The 18,232-nt window shown below is 44.7% G+C and overlaps 1 protein-coding gene and 1 non-coding gene across 4 annotated transcripts in view; one reads left to right on the top strand and one right to left on the bottom strand.

The window, feature by feature from the left end:
* The window catches only part of Rab3gap2 (RAB3 GTPase activating non-catalytic protein subunit 2), a 60,035-nt gene extending 41,897 nt beyond the window's left edge, over positions 1-18,138 (bottom strand). Inside the window, exons 1-2 of one of the 3 annotated variants that reach the window (XM_063236691.1) lie at positions 17,924-18,138; positions 2,606-2,670 (exon numbers count right to left, since the gene is read on the bottom strand). In XM_063236691.1, coding sequence (XP_063092761.1) covers positions 2,606-2,670; positions 17,924-18,062 — 204 coding nt within the window. In that variant the 5' untranslated portion in view covers positions 18,063-18,138. Of the gene's footprint in view, positions 1-2,605; positions 2,672-17,923 lie in introns of those variants that run through there. The other 2 variants (XM_063236689.1, XM_063236690.1) reach the window with 2 other exon arrangements.
* On the top strand, positions 5,382-5,517 carry LOC111758216 (small nucleolar RNA SNORA2/SNORA34 family). Its single transcript, XR_002792437.1, has one exon. It is a non-coding gene; the product is annotated as a small nucleolar RNA SNORA2/SNORA34 family (small nucleolar RNA).
* Positions 18,139-18,232: the final 94 nt, after the last annotated feature.

Raw genomic sequence — 18,232 nt, 5'->3', positions numbered from 1 at the left:
ATATAAAAAGTACCCTGGAGCTCTGGCAGCTTTCTGCCAAACTCCCCAGCAGCGGGGTGGCCTCCTCCAGGTCAGCGCTCAGCCGGCGGTGGTTGCTCTTCCTGACTTCTTGCCACCTCCCCCGACACTTCCCAAGGGAGATAGAGACTGCAGCAGCGGAAGGGAACGTTATCACTAGAGTCACTGGCAAGGCTTTGATGCCACCACGGGCTGCCTTCATGACACCCATGTCTGCCGTCCTTGGAATCATATCTGATGTGAACCCAGCCAGCTGCTCTCTGGGGAAAGCAGGTTTTCAGTTTGCTGTGTTTTCTCACCAAAAGAGGGGGAAGATTCCTTCCGTTCTTCACCTTCCCAACCGAGCAGCTATGCCAGCTGCCCTACCCTACCGTGGGTTTGTGCACCTGTCACATTTACTTCGATGTTCGCAGCAGCTGAGCCTGCTGGTTAAATGCCCAAGTTGAGCGTAATCAGTAAAAGTTGTACAGTAATAGCAGCTTTACTGTACCTAACGTGTCTGGTTCAGCTGTAAATACTACTGTATCTCAGGGCTGTGTAACCTGCTACGTATTTTACAGGGGCTCACAGTTCAGAGTCTGCCTGGGATGTCAGAAGAGACTGTGAACAGCTGAGCAGTGCTGGAACTGTTATGACTCTGGGGACACGTGAGACAGATTAAATGTGTTTTGCATTATGACAGACATGAAATTTTGGGAGCTGGGGTAGAATGTTATGGTTTAGACCTAAAATGCCTCCCAAAATCTCAGAGTCAATGGGCTTTGGGGGAGTAACTAGACCATAGACTTCTAACTTCATCAAGAGGATCAATCTGCCACCAGCCAAATGGGACGGACTGGATGAGGCAGGTCACCGGGAGCGGCTTCACAGGGGACCTTCTGGTCCCCAGCACCTTCTCTCTGGGCCTTCCTGCTCTGATTCCTGGCTGGTGGGAGATTTCCCCACCACTTTCTTCCACTGTGCTGTTCTTGCCTTCCAGCCAGCTGGCCATGCGCTGACACCACGGGAACCATGAGCTAAGATAAAACTGTCCTGTTAATCCATGAAAACCTCTAATTTATGAGTAAGCAGAAGCCAGTCTTTTTTTAAAAGACTGCCTAATTCTACTTCCAGGCAAATCCACAGACAGAACAGAGACTGGTGACTGTCAGGGTGGGGATGGGGAAGAACAGGGAGGGACTGCTGATGAGTGTGGGGTTTCCTTCTGGGGTGATCCACTGTCCTGGTTTAAAATACCCCCTCTGCCGGTGCTCACCTCTTCCAGATCTAGGGCCGCTTTCCCTGAGAAGCCTCCCCACCTCCCAGCCTACAGCTGGCCCACGATCACTGCTTCACACAATGGCTTGATTCCCTGTGTAACTAGAGCTGATTCTCTTCACCCTCCCTCGCTTTCTCTCCCCATCAAGACCAAGCTTTTGGAGTCAGATAATAAGACCAATCGAGTATACATGTTCTTTCCTTGAAAAAGAAAAGGAAAGAAAAAAGTATCGATTTTGGTTCCAGTATCAAGGCTCCCTCCGAGCCAGAGAAAAGCTGGCCCCTTCCCCTCCCTCACCAGGGAGTGAGTGACAGGACTGATCAAAGATCCCCTCCCTTCACCAGCTTAGAAACTGCCTGTGGCCTGCCATGGGCTAAGGAAATAGATGGCTAGGCTTCTCAGAGGCTTCTAGGAAAGCTGTTCCTTCCCAAGGAGTCAGGGAAAGTCCAGTGTCCTCCTCTCTCTGGTCATGGATGAAGAAATACGTTGTCACACTACATGAGAAATAAGACATCCAACAGACAGAAGAACCTGATGACAATTGAGTCACTCAGCCAACCTGGGACTCTCTATCGGAGCTAACAAAGCTCATGCCGTTTAAGATCCCTTATATTAGAGTTTCTAGAACTCACAGGTAAAAGATATTAACACACACAAAGACGCTGTCCACCTTCTTCACTGTTATGTTCCCAGCAGCTACTAAAATGCTCACAATGTAGTGGGTGCAAGAAATGTTTGTTGAGTGGATAAGTGACAATCTAAGAGTAACTCATGAGAAGGGTAAAAAAAATCCCCAAACACCTATCTCCCATCGATCCCAATTCAAACGTCTCCCCAAAGCATGTGTTAGAAGCTTAATCACCGATGAAACATTGGGGAGATGAGGCCTACTTAGAGGTCCCCAGGCCACGAGGCTGTGTAAATGAGTGAATTCTAGAATCTACACCCAGAGTGGGGACGTCATCACAGGACGGGTCTGTCGGCGGAGAGGCTGGCACACACTTGTGCCCTCTGTCTCTACCTTGCCTGGGATGACACAGCTACACGGGCCTCACCAGATGCCCTCTCAGTCTGGGCTTCTCTGCCCCAGAACCCAGTTACCTTTCTGCTCACTATAAATTTAGTCACAAATATCTTGCTATAGCATGGACTGAGACACCAACTTGGCCACAGTCACTGAGGTCCCTAAGAACGGGACCTAGTGAGATGCTATGAGGTCAGCACCAAATGGCCCTGACACAGCCTCTTCTGTGGCAGCCCATGTCACCATGGTTACACAGGGAACCGCCTCTGCCACACAGCACAGCCACACCCCTGTAGGAGACTTACCAGTTCTGGGAGCTCCGCCTCGTCCCACGCTCCCCAGCCCTCATCTTCCCAGCTCGCTGATTTACCTATTTTAAAGAGAGATGAGAAGAACTCACATGAAACAGAGGGCTTAAAATATTTCACAGAACATAACAGACTCAATCCCTGTATAACGCTGACATGAAGGAAGAAAATGATGATAAACCATTATTACATTAGGGTTCTGCTACACATAGTAACAATCAGGAAATATGTGACCTACGAATTTCCAAATCTATGCACTAATAAAACACGTGCATTCTTTATGCCAGCCATCAAGATTCAACCATTAAAACATAATGGTTACAAACAGAAATAAAACATATTTAAGCAATCAGCTTTAAAATTCTGAGAAAAAATAAACTTAAAAGATGTAACTGATCATAATGGCTTATAGTGGAATGCAACAAACAGAACTTTCACTTACATCCTGAATTTATTTATTTATTTATTTATTTATTGTCTTTTTCCTTTTTATCGGTACCGGGGATTGAACTCACGACTGCCTGCTTACAAGGCAGGTGCTTATGCCGCTGAGCTAAATCCCCAGCCTCCACATCCTGATTTTAAAAGTGGCTGAAATCAATTACAGAGATAAAAAATTTTGTGCAGTCTAATACTTAGAATTGCCACACAATCAACTTATAGTAATAGTCTAAACTAGAGCATTTAAATACCTAAAAGTTACTTTCTAACATGCTGATCACAGTGCTAGGTACGCACATTAGTCCCAGAGCAGCACTCCCATCTGATTAAGACTTCACAACTTACAGCACTCCACAGTCAAGTCAATTTAACAAATGCTCTGTTAAATACATGTGGTACACTCTGTAGTAGAAGCTAAGAAAAATGCATATTCCTTAAAGAACCTGTGATCTTGTGTAGTATAGATAAACCTGTAATTGTAATACACAGTGAATTCTGTAATGGAGTACTATAAGAACACGACAAGAAAGGGTTAGATTACAAAATACATATGCACAAGTCATCCCTGAGTCTTCAAAAAGTAGCTGGACTCCCAAAATGTCAACAGCAATCCTCAGAGAAGTACCCCTGCCCCCCGCCAATCCTAAAACCTTTACATGGAACCAGAAGAGAACTAGAATAGCAAAAGCAATCCTGGGCCACAAGAGCAAAGCAGAAGACATCACTATCACAGATTTCCAGCTACATTACAAAGCTACTGCGATAAAAAACAGCACAGCACTAGCACAAAAAGAGACATGAGGATCAATGGAACAGAGTAAAGGAACATTCAGCTATCTCGTCTTTCACAGAGGAGCCTAAAACACACCCTGGAGGAAAGAAAGCCTCTTCAGCAATGGTGCTAGGAAAACTGGTCATCCATATACAGAAGCCTGAAGCTAGGCCCAGGGCTCTCATCACTCACTAAATAAAATCAAAACTGATTGGTTAAATACTAACACAGAAACAGGCTGCGGAACATAAAGTAAGTTAAACTCCGGAAGACACAGGGATAGGCAAGGCCTTTCTAAACAGAAAGCCTGTACCATGAGGAATCCACAAATAAGATTACATGAAATTAAAAAGCTACTCAATAAATGATTAACAGAGTGAAGACACAACTTACAAAACGGGAAAAAATTTTGCCAGTTATTCCTCTGACAGAAGACTAGTATCTAGAACATACAAAGAATTAAAACATACACTCCCAAAGTAAAAGATGCAATCAAAAAATGGGCAAGTGAAATGAATAAACAACTTTCAGAAAAAGCATAAATACAATACTGTACATATGTAAAATGTTCAGTATTTCTAGCCATTAGAGAAACGCAAGTTAAAACTGGAAATTCTTTTTGACTCAATGTTGTAGTCAAGGTTTAGAAGGGAAAGTATTTAACACAGGTCACATAGTTTATAGAATTCTTTTGTAACATTCACCCAAAGAACAAATGCAAAAGACTGCAGGAAATCTGTCCATACAATAGGGACCCAGTGAATCCAGCTGGGACCTGCATCCCATGGCCATATGTCCAGCTGGATTCACTGGCCTAGACCCCACAACAACGTCTCATGCAAGTCTGTATCAAGGATCTGCACTGGGAAGGCCCAAAGGTCAGCAGTGGAAACTAGAAAGTCTGCACCAGCGGAATGAAGGATCTGTGCCAGCAGCTGAGGGATCTGCACCGGAGCCAGGAAGTGACCTCAAGGTAGGGACCAGAGCTCCCCTGAAGAGAACTGCAGCCATCCTCAGTGACAGCAAGGACCCAAGCTCCTCTGATGACGAGTACAGTGAGTTTGTATCAGGAAAACCAGCGGGACAAGCTCCTCCAGGGGAACCAACAACGCTTCCACTCCAGTTCTCTCTACGGTGTCGGCAACAGCTCTCAGGTGGTCATCCACACCTAGCACCACGCTGACTACAAGTTACAAACTGACCTCCAGCTGTCAGTCACCTCACCCAGCTAGTCCCCTTCTGGGTGTCTTCCTAGAGGAGTTAAAGACATATACTGCAGTAACACACGTATACCCATGTTTATAGTAGCACAACTCACAGTAGCTGACCCTTGGAAGTGGCCTACGTGCCCATCAACATAATGGAGAACTACTCTGCTGTAAAGAAGGATAAACTTGAGCCATCGGTAGAAAATGGATGCACCTTGAGACCATAAGGTTAAGTGAAATAAATCGACACGAAAGCTTAAATATTTTGCTAGTGAGGAGGGGATCTAGAGAGGGGAATGAGGGAAGAAAGAGGAAATGAAAGTAAAAAAAAAAAGAAAAAAAGAAAGGAAGTTTGGCCCTGAGTCAAGGCTGACAGCTTCCTGATGCTGCTGATTTCAAGCAGGAGCCTAAAGAGATGTCTTTCTATGGTCTGTTGGCCATTTCAGAACTTGGGCAGTGAAATGGTCAATTCATTAAAAGAAACAGCTGGAAGCAACCCCTCCCTCCCCGGTGAGCGGCTGTAAGCGTGGCAGGCTCTGGTGGCCCAGGATGGGAGCCTCTGGCATTTCCTGGGACCCGCGCCATGCTGGGACCTAGAGCACCAGGAAACCAAGCAACACCTCCCCACTGCATATTTTGTTTTGTTGAACTTCAATATATATGAAAGTATGGACAGCTACTTTGAAGAAAACGAGAGACTCTACGACAGCCATTAGTGACTTCCCTATTGTCTGGTTTTGAAGACCTAAAACACCTTCCTCATTCTGTTTGGATCAGTTTTATACTATGTTGTTTTGTATGAATTCTCTGCATGCGGAGACATGGACAACTATTTGAAAGAAAACAAGAGACAATATGATAGATAGTAAAGATTGCAGGTTGAATAGCTTTGAAATTTGTATCTCTTATATTGCTTTATGTCCTATTTTGTTCTGTTTAATTTTACCCCCTTTAAAATAAAAATTAAAAAAGAAAGAAACACTACATACTGCCTCCCTGTGAAGAATGTAATGTCGCACAGCAAACATGTACTAATAAAAATTTGCTAGTAGCTTTTCGAACATACTTGGGAAAAAGGTCACCATGAATAAGAAAATACAGAGGCAGGAAAACGCACCTCACATGATGAACATGTGTTGACCATTCCCACACTCCTGAGGAACTCCAGCCTTGGACTTGTGTGGACGTTGGAGACAGCGCGTCACCCCTACTTCATGACGGGAAACCTGAGGATCCCTTAGAAGTTTAAGTAGCTTCACTAAGACCGTGCCAGGGCTGGGGACTTGGAGTCAGGCCTCCCTGAGCCCCAGGCTCCTGGGAACTGTGCTGTGCTTACTTCTGCTACAGCTCAGGGTGTGAGGTCAGGCTACGCAGAGACTTCCACCAAAGGTCACACAAATGTGCCCTTGTATTTTAAAGTGGTAGCATTCCCTGGATCCTGAGACTCGCTCCAGCCCTCCATTTCCCCCATTTCTTTTTAACTTGGAAAATTACAATTTGTTCTTTGGCATTTTAACTCAATTAGGCAGTGTTACTCATTTCCCCACTGCACCAGAAACAATTGTTTCATTATGGGCTAACAGCAGACAATCAGGCCATCTCTTTTACAGCGTCAGACTCTACAGTCTCATGAAATTACGTCCCTGGTTCACTTTTGAAAGTGTCTGCATCGGATTAAAACAACATTGGAAAAGGCCACGCTGCCTTTAGCACGCATCGGGAAGGTCAGTTAATCCTTCACTCTGTGACGGCAAACTCCGGCCCTCCTGCACTGGCCACTGTGCTGAGCACCAGGATTACAAAACTGAACAGGCTTCAAGAGCTCAGCTCAAGTGCATAACCATGAAGGCTGGATGTGGGTGCTGCACACAACAAAACTGTAAAATGTCGTATTTCTCCTTTGTGTTGACAAACACAGTACCTGACTCAATTCACAAGTGACTCACACAACCAGGCAGCAGACAGCAGCAACTCGGATTTCCCACCCCTGCAGAGACCCGGCACCTCTTTGTGCCACAATTCGGATTGTCCAGGAGAGCAGGCCTGAGGGATCTCAGAGGCGGAGGTTTGCACTTTCCTCACTGCCCATGGAAAGTGAATTTAACCAGGTGTCTCCTGCCACCCCACAAACACTCTTTCCCAAAGAGGTGAGGCTCGAAACAGGTGAGGAAGGTGACAAGGTGCATGGTTCAGCTAAGGGGATGGCGTCCTGGCTGCTCTGGAACTTCAAGTCCAGGTGGAACACTACGAAGAAGCGCATTCCAGGCTGACCCTAACCCGAAAGGGCATCTTACAAACCGGACTCTGCCCTTGGCCACTTCCACTCAGTGCAATGACACCATTTCTATGCCTCCTAAGTGCTGTAGAAATCACTCTGCTGCCATTTAGCAGCTATCGCCTCTCTTGACAGCTGTGACAAAGGTCAAAATCTCAGCACTTTACTGAAGTTATTTTTTGTGTCATCAACATATGCAAGCAGGGCAAGAACATTCTTTAGGAGAAAAAAGATGGTTTATATGGAAGAAACAGCATGTGGGCATCTAATAAATATCATTCGTACAGAGGACTTTATTTGGGCTGTTTTCCTCCTGATAACCTTCCAGGAAGGATGAGGTTCTCCCATCAATGCCAGCAGTGTTTCTGAGCTGATCACCGATCAGGGTTATAGGTAATCAAACTGTATGTTCAACACACACTTGAGTGCTGAGCCCTAACAACGTGAAGTTAAGATGGCCTGCATTATGCGGCCTACCACCGTGGAAATCCAGTGTCCTGCACACTCAGAGCACACCCTGCTTTGCACCAATGCATCCCAAACGTGCAGCTGCACTCAGAACTGTGCCTGAGCAACAAAAAATCAGGTCCTGGCATCAGGGTGCCTGGGTTGGATTCCTGGCTTTAACCCTACAAAGCCATCTGACATTGGGCAGTTTATTTAATTTCTTACTGATTCGACTTCCGAATAAGCAAACTGGAGTTGAGAAGCAGCGGCTCTTGAACTGCTGCGCACAGCAGGGAGGCCAGTGAAGGCCCAGCAGCCGGTGAAGCCATCTCAGCAGCTCCTCTGCCTGGCCCCCGGGTGGCCATGTGGCATCTTCTGGCAGCCTCATGTCTCCACCCCAGCTTCTGCAAGGCTCCCAGTAACTCTTCCCTCAGTGTCCTGCCACCCACCGGTCTGTCCCTCCTGTGAGACTAGTGCACTCACAGGCTTCTCTCAGAGCTGAGTGTACACTGAGCGCATGTGTGGCGTGGCTGGCTGGCTTGTGATTGTCTTGTTTAACACAAAGGTATGTCCTGTCCACACAACTACTGAGCTCCAGGAGTGCAGCACCATGCTCTGTCTGTGTGTGCGCGCGCGCACACACACACACACACACATACACACACACACACGAGTACTTCAGTAGCATTATAAACAGTAAGTATGTGATAACGCAAGGCTTTGAAAAGAACCTTCTCAGCCAAACGCTTCATTATCCAGATCCATTAAACCAGCTGCATGTGAATTAGTATTTTTAAATATAATGAACAAGTTTTTTATTCTAAGCCCTTTGTATTTCAACAGAAATAAAAATAAAACTTTATTTTGAAATTTTGTTATATACAGACTTTAACTTAAAAGCAAAATCATATTTTTCAAACTGTTCTACCACACTATAATATATATAATTCTGTTACACTCCTTTTAACTGACACAAAATAATTAAAAAGTATCAATTCTTAGCTTTAGTTTTTATTAAGAAATAATAGGGAAAATAAGATATTTTGTTCCTTTTTGTCTGAGACCGCATCTCACTGTGCAGTTCAAGCTGGCCTTGAACTCACTGTGTAGCCCAGGCTGGTTTCAAACTGCAGTGATCCTCCTGCCTCAGCCTCCCAAGTGCTGGGATTACAGGCATACACCACTGCACCTGGTCAATATGTTGTTCTAATTCCAGTGTAAGGATCAGAATTTGATTGTGTAAGAAAAGATCCTTGGGAGATCTGGTGCAGAGTAGATGGCGCAATGTGGATTACAAGATCTTCACATTACACACACACACACATACACACACACACACACACACACACACACACACACAGACACCTGTACACACAACATGCATTCCAATACCTCAAGACAAAACTTTCAGCCTTACTAACAAATGGTCCTGCATCAATGGAAATTAACTTGCTTGTTCAAATATGTGTAACTTTCAAAACTCAAATTTCTCCATGGGGCTAAATAATTACAAAGGCCACTGAGGTCCCGAATAACACGGTGCCTATGAAGAATAAAATGAACCCTGCAGCCTTCTGACTCAGTCTCTGGGCTCCACTGTGCAAATATCCTTTTTGCCCACAGTGAATAAAGCCAGTTATGCCGAAACAGCAAATAACCATTCCCTGGAGAAATCTACACAGAAGATGAGAGTGCTGCTCGGGTCCTGTCACCTGCAGTGTCACTGGTGTGCAGAGGCTGCCTTAGAACAGCTGTTCACAGACGGGGTGACTGCAGGACAGCATCCTAGCAGTCAGCGGGGATCTTAAATACTCATATTTTAACTGGAGTATTTTTTTTTTTTTGAAACCTCAGTTCCTGTACAAACCTACTGACAAAAACAGCACTTCAGGTGCGTAAGACTCCAGACTTAGTTTTGAATTTTTGTCTCCCCACTCCTAGATTTTATGAAGGGGTGAATTTCCTTTAAAATTTATTTTTTACATTTTTAGCCATTCTTTATGGAAAGTCCAGAAAAAATCAGGAATCTCACTGCATATTCAGTTTGAATCTTTCAAGTTTCCCACTTTAAAATACTTTCCTGAAATTATCCTTTACTATTGTTGCATAACACATCTTAATCATAAAATCAGTTAAAATCTAAAGTTAATAAATTAACATCCAATTAACTTATGTGATAAGAAAAAGAAGAGCAAGACAAAGTTTGTAAACACCCCTCACTGAACAGCACTGTTTTGACCAGATCTAGAATATCTGGCCATATAACCGTAAAATCTTGCTCTTACTCTTGAATATACAGCCAAATGTTTCGTCTCAGACAATAAACCAGGAATTTCAAAACACAAAATATTACACTTTCTTACTGAGCAGAACTTTTCCTCATAAGAGCTTAGATTATGCTAGTATTAAAGAAACTGTTGCCTGTTACTTGATAAATGAAAACCGCAAAGAAATAACATTTTATTTCAATCATTAAAACAAAATTCACAGATGTCACATTTAGGAGTATTTCCATTGAATGAACTACTCTAGTAGCAAAGCTTACATCACAGATGCAGTGCTTGCTTTCTGTGGCTGTTTAATCCCGAGCCTGTGGTTCTGATCTGTGCCTGAACAGTCTGTCCCCATACACTAAGCGCATGTTTTCATTTAACAAGAACCTGAAGCGAGAAGGGAAATTGAATTCCAGAGGTGGATGATTAATTTGACAGTATTTGGATGAATATGTAAAGATCAAAACCTAAATGAGAAACTGCAACCATTGAATGTCAGGAAAAGCAAAACCTAATTTAATTTCCACGGTCTATAAAAGATCTCCTTAGCACAGAGGCAAATTCATTTCCGTTCTGAGACAAGAAAGAGATATAATAATGCACCGGCTTCTATAAAAAGGAAGACGTCTAGAGCCTGTGACTCATGAGTCACACAGAAGGTGCAGCCAGCCTTTCCCTGGCTTGTCCTGGCTCAGGTAAAGTGGAACCGCAGCACAAAGTAAACAACAAAAAAGAATAAAGGAGCATTCTTAATTTTCGGTGCTTCTCAACTATTAAGCTTTTTCTATTTCTATGGAAACAGTAGGAAATAATGTTCATATTAGCATATTTCTGTAAAATATGTAATTTTTACAATTAAAAATAATTTTTATAATTTAAAAGAAGCTGACTAGGGCCAGGATTTAGCTTAGCTAAAGAAATGCATAGTATAGGCCGGGGATTTAGCTTAGTGGCATAAGTGCCTTCTTGGCAAGTGTGAGGTCACAAATTTGATCCCCAGTACCAAAAAAATAAAATAAGGTGGCAAAAAGCGACCTCATTTTTAACAAGAATTTTTAAATGGTTCTTTCCAACCAGTGCCATTAAATCAGGCTTGATTTTTCGTAGAAGTTCTAGGATTTTCATGATAGCCGTTCCTCAATACATGAACTCTGATATCATAAAGCAGCAGATCCTGGCTATTGGTTCATGAAATCACAGGCCAGAAGTACCTTGAAGTAGAAAATATATCATATCCTCCTGGTCCAGGAAGGCTGCTCGAAAAAGTTCATGAAAACAAACATGGTTTTCCAAAAACCTAGAAATCTTAAGCCTATCATTAGGCCACCTAGAAAAACAAACAAAAACTTCCAAAAAGAAAATTTGTATGTTCTGTTCTCCTATTTGCTTTTCAAAGGAAGTCACTGAGTAAACAGCAATAATATATTATATTATGTATTTTTATGAGTTTTTGCGGGGTGGGGGGTGTTACCGGAAATTGAACTCAGGACTTTGTGCTTACCAGGCAGGTGCTTTACATTATGTACTTTTATTTTTATTTTTGGTATCGGGGATCGAACTCATGACCTCACATTTGCCAGAGCAGGTGCTTCTGCCGCTAAGCTAACTCCCCGGCCCCGTACTATGCATTTTTAAAAAGAACTTTTCTAATTGTTTCTTATAATCCTTCTATCCAACGTAACAGGGAGACGTAACCAGGCTAGTAAGATGAAGGAGAACACAACTGAAGGTATGTGAAACTGCCAGCTACGCCAATTCTGCATGTTTTAGAGAAGCCAAGTCTTCCTTGACTCTTCCTCCACTAGCTGAACTTCGCTGTTACAGTTTTGTCTTTCACTTTAAATACGTATGCACAGAGAAAGCCTGATGATTTTAATAGTATTCTTTAAGGACACGAACATTTTGGATCCACAGTAAAGGAAAAAATACATAGCAAGAATATTTATCATTGTTTATTTCATAATAACCATTCCTAAAATAGAGATGAACGTCTGACTCAGACACAACCCCACACAGGTGTCTTGGCAATGGGAACATCATACAAATGTGGGCACTCAGCTGATACTGAATTACGCCACACATCATAGAAGACAAAATGTTAGAATCCCAGTGACAAAAATGTATTAACTTAGAATTCTTGCTGTATTTACTTTTATATTTCAGGAGGAAAAAACCCCTCCACACCTTCAACATCAGCATCTTTGTTAAAAAAGTAATAAAAGTAAACAAGCACTCCAGCTTTCCCCTGAGGCAAGCCTCTACTCCTTCAAGGACACTCGGGGGAAAAGTGGAGGACCAGGGCCTCGTCCATCTCATCTCCTAGTTTCCCAGTGCATCACCATCAGTGCCATGTATGCTATCTGAGGCAGGTGTTTTTTTCCTTTTCTTTTGGTCCCAGGGCTCGAACTTACGACCTCGCACTTGCCAGGCAGGCGCTTGTGCCACTGAGCTAAATCCCTGGCCTCTTAAGGCAGTCTTTTGAAACCAGCATGCTGCTGCTGCTGCTGCTGCCAGTTTTAACCCCAATTACAGCATCTATTAACACAGCAAGTTAAACAGCAAAACGATGAGCCGCTACAGCAGAGATCAGAGCTGCACACAGAACAGTTGTGTCTGCTACCAAAAACAGCATCTTCTTAGGTCCAAAGTCCATTTACAAACATTAACAATCAGCCAAACAACAAGCCTGCACACAACATCTGAACAGCAGAAACACACGGACTTTACAAACCCACGAAGCAAAACGACAACAAGCCAAGGATCACTTAGAAACCCTTACACAGGGTAGGGTACCCTTATATAGCTCCTATGCAAAAGAAGAAATAAAGACAAGAAACATAGCCATCAGAAATTTTGAAAACTGGTGAGTGGAACTTGGACATAAGAAAAATAAATTTTTTGTTGTCTTTTTTTTTTTTTTTTTTTTTGAGACGGTGTCTCGATATGCAGTTCAGGCTGGCCTTGGGCTCCCTTTGTAGCCCAGGTTGGTCTCGAACTCACAACGATCCTCCCACTTCAGCCTCCTGAGTGCTGGGATTACAGGCGTGAGCCACCACACCCCTCAAGAAAAATAAACTTAATAATGTATCTATACACATATATCTTAGACATATACAATTTATGTGCACAGCAAAAAGACTGCTAAAGGACACAAAAGATATAAAGAAAAATATCCTGGCAAATACTGGATGCCCTAGCTTATATGTAGAACTGAAAAATGCTGAACTCAGAAGCAGGTGAAGTGACGGATGCATTAACTACAATCTAATCATGAATCAAATCTTCACACTGTATACTATTAGTATGCACAATTTTTATCCACCAATATATCTGGCTTAAAGGAAAAAAAGGCTAAATGTCAACCATTCTTTAATAGCTAAACTTAAGACAATGTTCATCAAAAACACAGCATGGCCTTGGCTTTGTTTTAGAACGTAATACCTAATTCTAAAGCCCAACTAAAAGAACATATGAGAATATTTTTGGTCACCAGGTAGCTAGGGGCGCGTCTAGTACTAGATACGTGATGGACAGGAGCTGACACATACATTTGTGTTGAAAGAACTGTCAAGCAACAAGAGCATTTTCATCAGTGATCACATACAAACATAACATCCGTTCCTAACTCCAATATTATTTGCTATATGCCCTATCTTCTATTTGTTTGGTAAAAGAGGTAAGAAGAAAGCTGTTCTATATTTTTAGTACACCAACAGGAAGTTATTTTACTATAAGGCAAGTTAAAGAGATATGTAATATTAAAAAACTAAAGGTATGACCAAATGTTCTGTCTCCATCTGCACACATATTTATTCACTGTCCAACTCAAATGTCAATTTCACAAGGCTCTGACCCAGAAATTAGTCTCACTGGAAATTATATCACCATCAGTTAAGTGGGGGCTTGGAGCCCTCGAAGCGAGTACGAGTGCAGGGCTGTGGCATGGCCTGGACATGGCTGAACTGAGGAGACACCTCAGGGGCAAGACAGGCACAGCTGAGGCCACCTGGAGCCTTTCGGGATAGTTTTCCTTAATTAGCATCCTCTGATGCTCCCAGGGGTCCTTGAACTCTGCCCAAGATCCTGCTCAGGTTTCCTGTGTTTTCCACTCAACTCCTTGCTTGTTCTGATTAAATACGGGCTGCCCAGGGTCAGTCAGCCACCGGCTAGCAGTTACGAACTCTGCAAAGGATTTTAGTCCTCCTGGAGTCCTAAAGGCCACGCTGCCTGTCTCATTCCTTTGGGCCTTTGCCATGCACTTGTTTGGGGGATTGGGGACCTAGGCAGACTCCAACAGGGACTCATAAAAAGGGACTCGTACTAATAATACGCAATCCTACAATTTCAAAATTGTAAGACTAGATTTCAAGTCTAAAATTCTACCTGATTTATAGAAACAACCATTAGTAGTTAACACTGGTGTGAACATTGGGAAAAGTAGCGATCAAGATCTTTTGAAGCTACATACCACTCATTTAAAATTTAATACACAGGGTACAAAGTAAAGTAAAGACACTGTTATTCTCAAGTTCAATGGGAGACAGTGGTATCAAACTCTGGGTGCTCCATATGGGTACCACTAATAGCTGATCAGCTTGTATAATTCTCTGGTTTTTATATATTCTCTAGGCGCCAGTTGCATTAACAAATTAAAACTGAATCAGACAAAAACTAAAATTATCTCAAGAGTTTGTTTCTCAAAAAAGTAACCATTCATAACATTAATAAGGTGCAGAAAAGCAAAACCACCCACACCAGCAACAGTTTACCTGAGGTCCTCCCTGATCTGCTTTTTTCTTTTGGTAGTGGTAAGGGTGCTGGAGATTGAACACAGGGCTTTGTGCAGAGGTACAGTGCAGTATATACTGTACCTCTGAACTGTGCCCCTGAGCTCCAAGTTCATTTTTACTTTCTAAAATTATGCTATAACAAAAGTTTAAGTTCAGATTTTCTTAATGAAGAGCTCTTTATAAAACCAGCTTTGTAAAAGCCAAAGATGACTATAGAAATCCAAAGCCACGGTTATTCTAAGAATCTCAAGTAAACTATGTAACAAGCTATTTTTCCAATTTTTATTTGTAATTTAATACATCATTTTAAATGTTGGTTAAAATATACGTTTTGCAAAGGGGTTTGCTGAGTTTCTTCCTATTTATTTTCTACATGAATGATGGCAGGCACAATAGCAGCAACATATATAAACGTAAGAATTTGATTTTAAGAGTGATAAACTATTAGTCACTAGCATATAACAGAATGCAAATTAATATCGATAATGCAACATGATTACCACCACCCCCGCTGATGGGACCGTTAGTGTCTGGGGTCTGCTATACTCTGTGGCCTCAGACAAGCATTCAATCTGTAGGAGCCTGAGTTTCAGCACTGACAGCTGTGCCACCCCACATCCCAGTCATCATCCACATCTGACTATTTGAATTCACAAGGAACTAAATGTTCAGTTCCTCAGCTGCCCCAGCCACATTTCAAGGGCTCCGTGCAGCTCACTGCCACCATACTAGACAGTGTAGATGGTGGTAAAAATGAGCAGGATGGTGTGATTGGGAATAGCAGTGGAAGGAAGGGGTTATACTGGGTGCCTTAGGTGGGTGATCAGAAAAGGCTGCCCCGAGGAGGTGACGGGCCAGCTGAGCTGCCAACGACAAGATGCCACAGCATGCAAGGTCTGCCACCAGCACCCGAGGCACAGCAAACTGTGAGGTGAAGACCGCAGGTGCAGATGGGCTCCTCTGGCTTATGAAGGAGTGAAGAAGTGAAGGAGAAGAAACGGAGGGGCGGGAGGACGACAGGAACATGAGGTCCAAGAAGCGGCAGGAGGCAGAGCCTTGGGGCCTAATAAGCTATGTGGGGATTTTCTCCTTCAAGCCATGAAAAGCCACACAGGGTTGCAGAGAGGGAAGCTGCGATCCACCTTGTCTTAGACGTTTCTCTGACTACCACTGAAGACAAGCAAAGGTGGCCAAGAGTGGAAGCCTGAAGATGTTAGGAGACTGGTGCAGAGGCCTGGGGCTGCCAGAAAGCGGCAGGCAGCAAGGGCCAGGCAAGGGCAGTGGCCAGAGAAGGTGCGCTCCTTTCTCTCTTCCTTGTCTCTAATCCTGCTGCTGTCCCCCTTCACAGCCAAGCTCCCGGGGCAGTTGCCTTCATTTCTAAACCGACTTCCTCACAGAAAAGGTCCCCGCCATTCCACCTTAGCTGTCCTGCAGTGCCAGTCACCTTCGCCTTCCCAAAACCAACGAACACCTTTTTATCCTAATCTGACTTCTGCTGTGTTTGTAAGACAGCTCCCCACTCCTCACCTGCACCCAACCTTCTCCCTCCTCAGCTCCTGAGGCAACCCTATCATCTGGTTTCTTCCTTTATGCCTCAGTCTTCCTCAAACTTTTAATCACCTCTTAAAGGTTATGTTTAGGAATGAGATGGTTTCACAATACACATGATCCCTGAGATTGGAATGACACTTTTGATAACTCTGAAATCAATATCCCTGGCTCGGGGGCCCACTACCAAGTTTTTCACCTCTCTATCTACTGTTCAGCTGTTTGTGGTTTGTCAACCTACCACAAATATTTAAGATGCAAAAGGTTCAAATGCCTTCACTCCACTCCCCTGCTCAAGAGAGAGGCACCCTGAACTCCCCACCTCTCACCAGCCAGCACTTGTCACTAGCCCTGTTAGACCCAGCAGAGCAGTAGCCCTTGCTCTCAAATCCTGCCAACGCTTACTCCAGGCTCACGTCACTTCTAGTTTGGATGACTGGGACAGCTTTCCCCACAAGGTTCCTGCTTCCTGTTGTCTGGGCCACATCACTGCCAGAACACATTACCAGAATCTGACAAATTCTGATCACGGTGTGCAGAGCTGACCACTCCATTTCTCTGTCTGACGTCTTTCAGAGGCAGCCAACAACTCCTACAAGGCTTCTAGCTGATCCAGCTCCTTCTCAGTGCTACAGCTTCATCTCGCCCCCTCTTCCTCTCATCCTTCTCTCCAGCTGTTGAGCTTTTCTTAGTTCTTTAAATATCACACCACTCCAGGTTTCCTTCTTTCCTTTGCACCTGCCATTATTTTCCCTTATCCCTCCACTTGTGCTTCGAAGGCAGGTTTCCTGGGTGTCATCACCAGTAGTTACTGTTCATCTCTCCCAATGAACCATAAGGTCCTAGGGGGCAGAAACTACTCACTCTACTTGGTTTGTTGCACCAATGACTGACACAGTACTTTTTATTAGTATCTTTTGATGTCTGGAAGGTAAGCTTGTTCTGTAGGCTACATTTCACCATTCCAGTAGAGTACAAGGTGACATACGGTACCACACACACTCTTCCAAGAGGAGAAACGTAGGAAAATCTGAGGAACTACGGGCAGCTAATGGCATGGCCTTGGGAACTTATACTTAAGCGAGAGGAAGGGCTTATTCGCACGGCTTGATGATGCTAACAGGTGGACGGCTCCTCACCCCAGCAAAGCCAAATTAACTTCTTTTGGCCACGCCCGTCATGTGAGTCCCACTGCCGCCTCCCGCTCACTTCTCAGCAGGTTCTTTCTCTTGCTTGGGTGAAGTGAACTCACCACCCAGTCCCTCTCCGGCCAGGGGCCAGGTGGGCCTTACATCTGGATGAGGGACGGTGTGGAACGAGTGTCGGGACGAGACAGGGCAGGGATCCCGGGGAGGAGGCTGACGTGCGCTCGGACGGAAAGAGAACGCGCTGCGGGGCTGCAGTCGGGAACTGGGGTGCCGCCAAGGGGGAGGGGAAGGGGCAGGAGCCTGGTGGGTGCGGCAAGGCGCGCGGGGCCCAGGCCAGCGGCCCGGGTAGGCGTCCGCGCGGACCGAGACAGGGACGCGCCCCGCGAGGCGGGGACCGCGAGCCAGGCGCTTACCCGGGTCCCTCGGCGCGGCGCCGCTGGGGGCGTCCTCGCGCAGCTGCGGGAACAGGAAGTCCCGGGCGGCCTGGAGGTCCTGGAAGTGGCAGAACTGGACAATGGAACAGGCCATGGCTGTGGACGCCGACTCGGGCATTCAGCGCCCGGCCCGGCACCACAGAGCCCGAGCCGCGTCAGTCGCGCAGGAGGCGGGGAAGCTGAACCGGAAGCTGTCAGCGCTTCGGAGCCCCCCCCCCCGCGGCACTGCGCGTGCGCGGCATCGCGCGCGTCGCCTGGCCCGAGGCTCCGCCCCAGAGAGCTACGGGA

The sequence above is a fragment of the Cavia porcellus genome, unplaced genomic scaffold, assembly GCF_034190915.1.
Source record: "Cavia porcellus strain 051 isolate PalLab524CR breed Dunkin Hartley unplaced genomic scaffold, mCavPor4.1 scaffold_26, whole genome shotgun sequence".
In the NCBI taxonomy this organism is placed as follows: Eukaryota; Metazoa; Chordata; class Mammalia; order Rodentia; family Caviidae; genus Cavia; species Cavia porcellus.
This window is presented reverse-complemented; position numbering and strand designations above follow the sequence as displayed.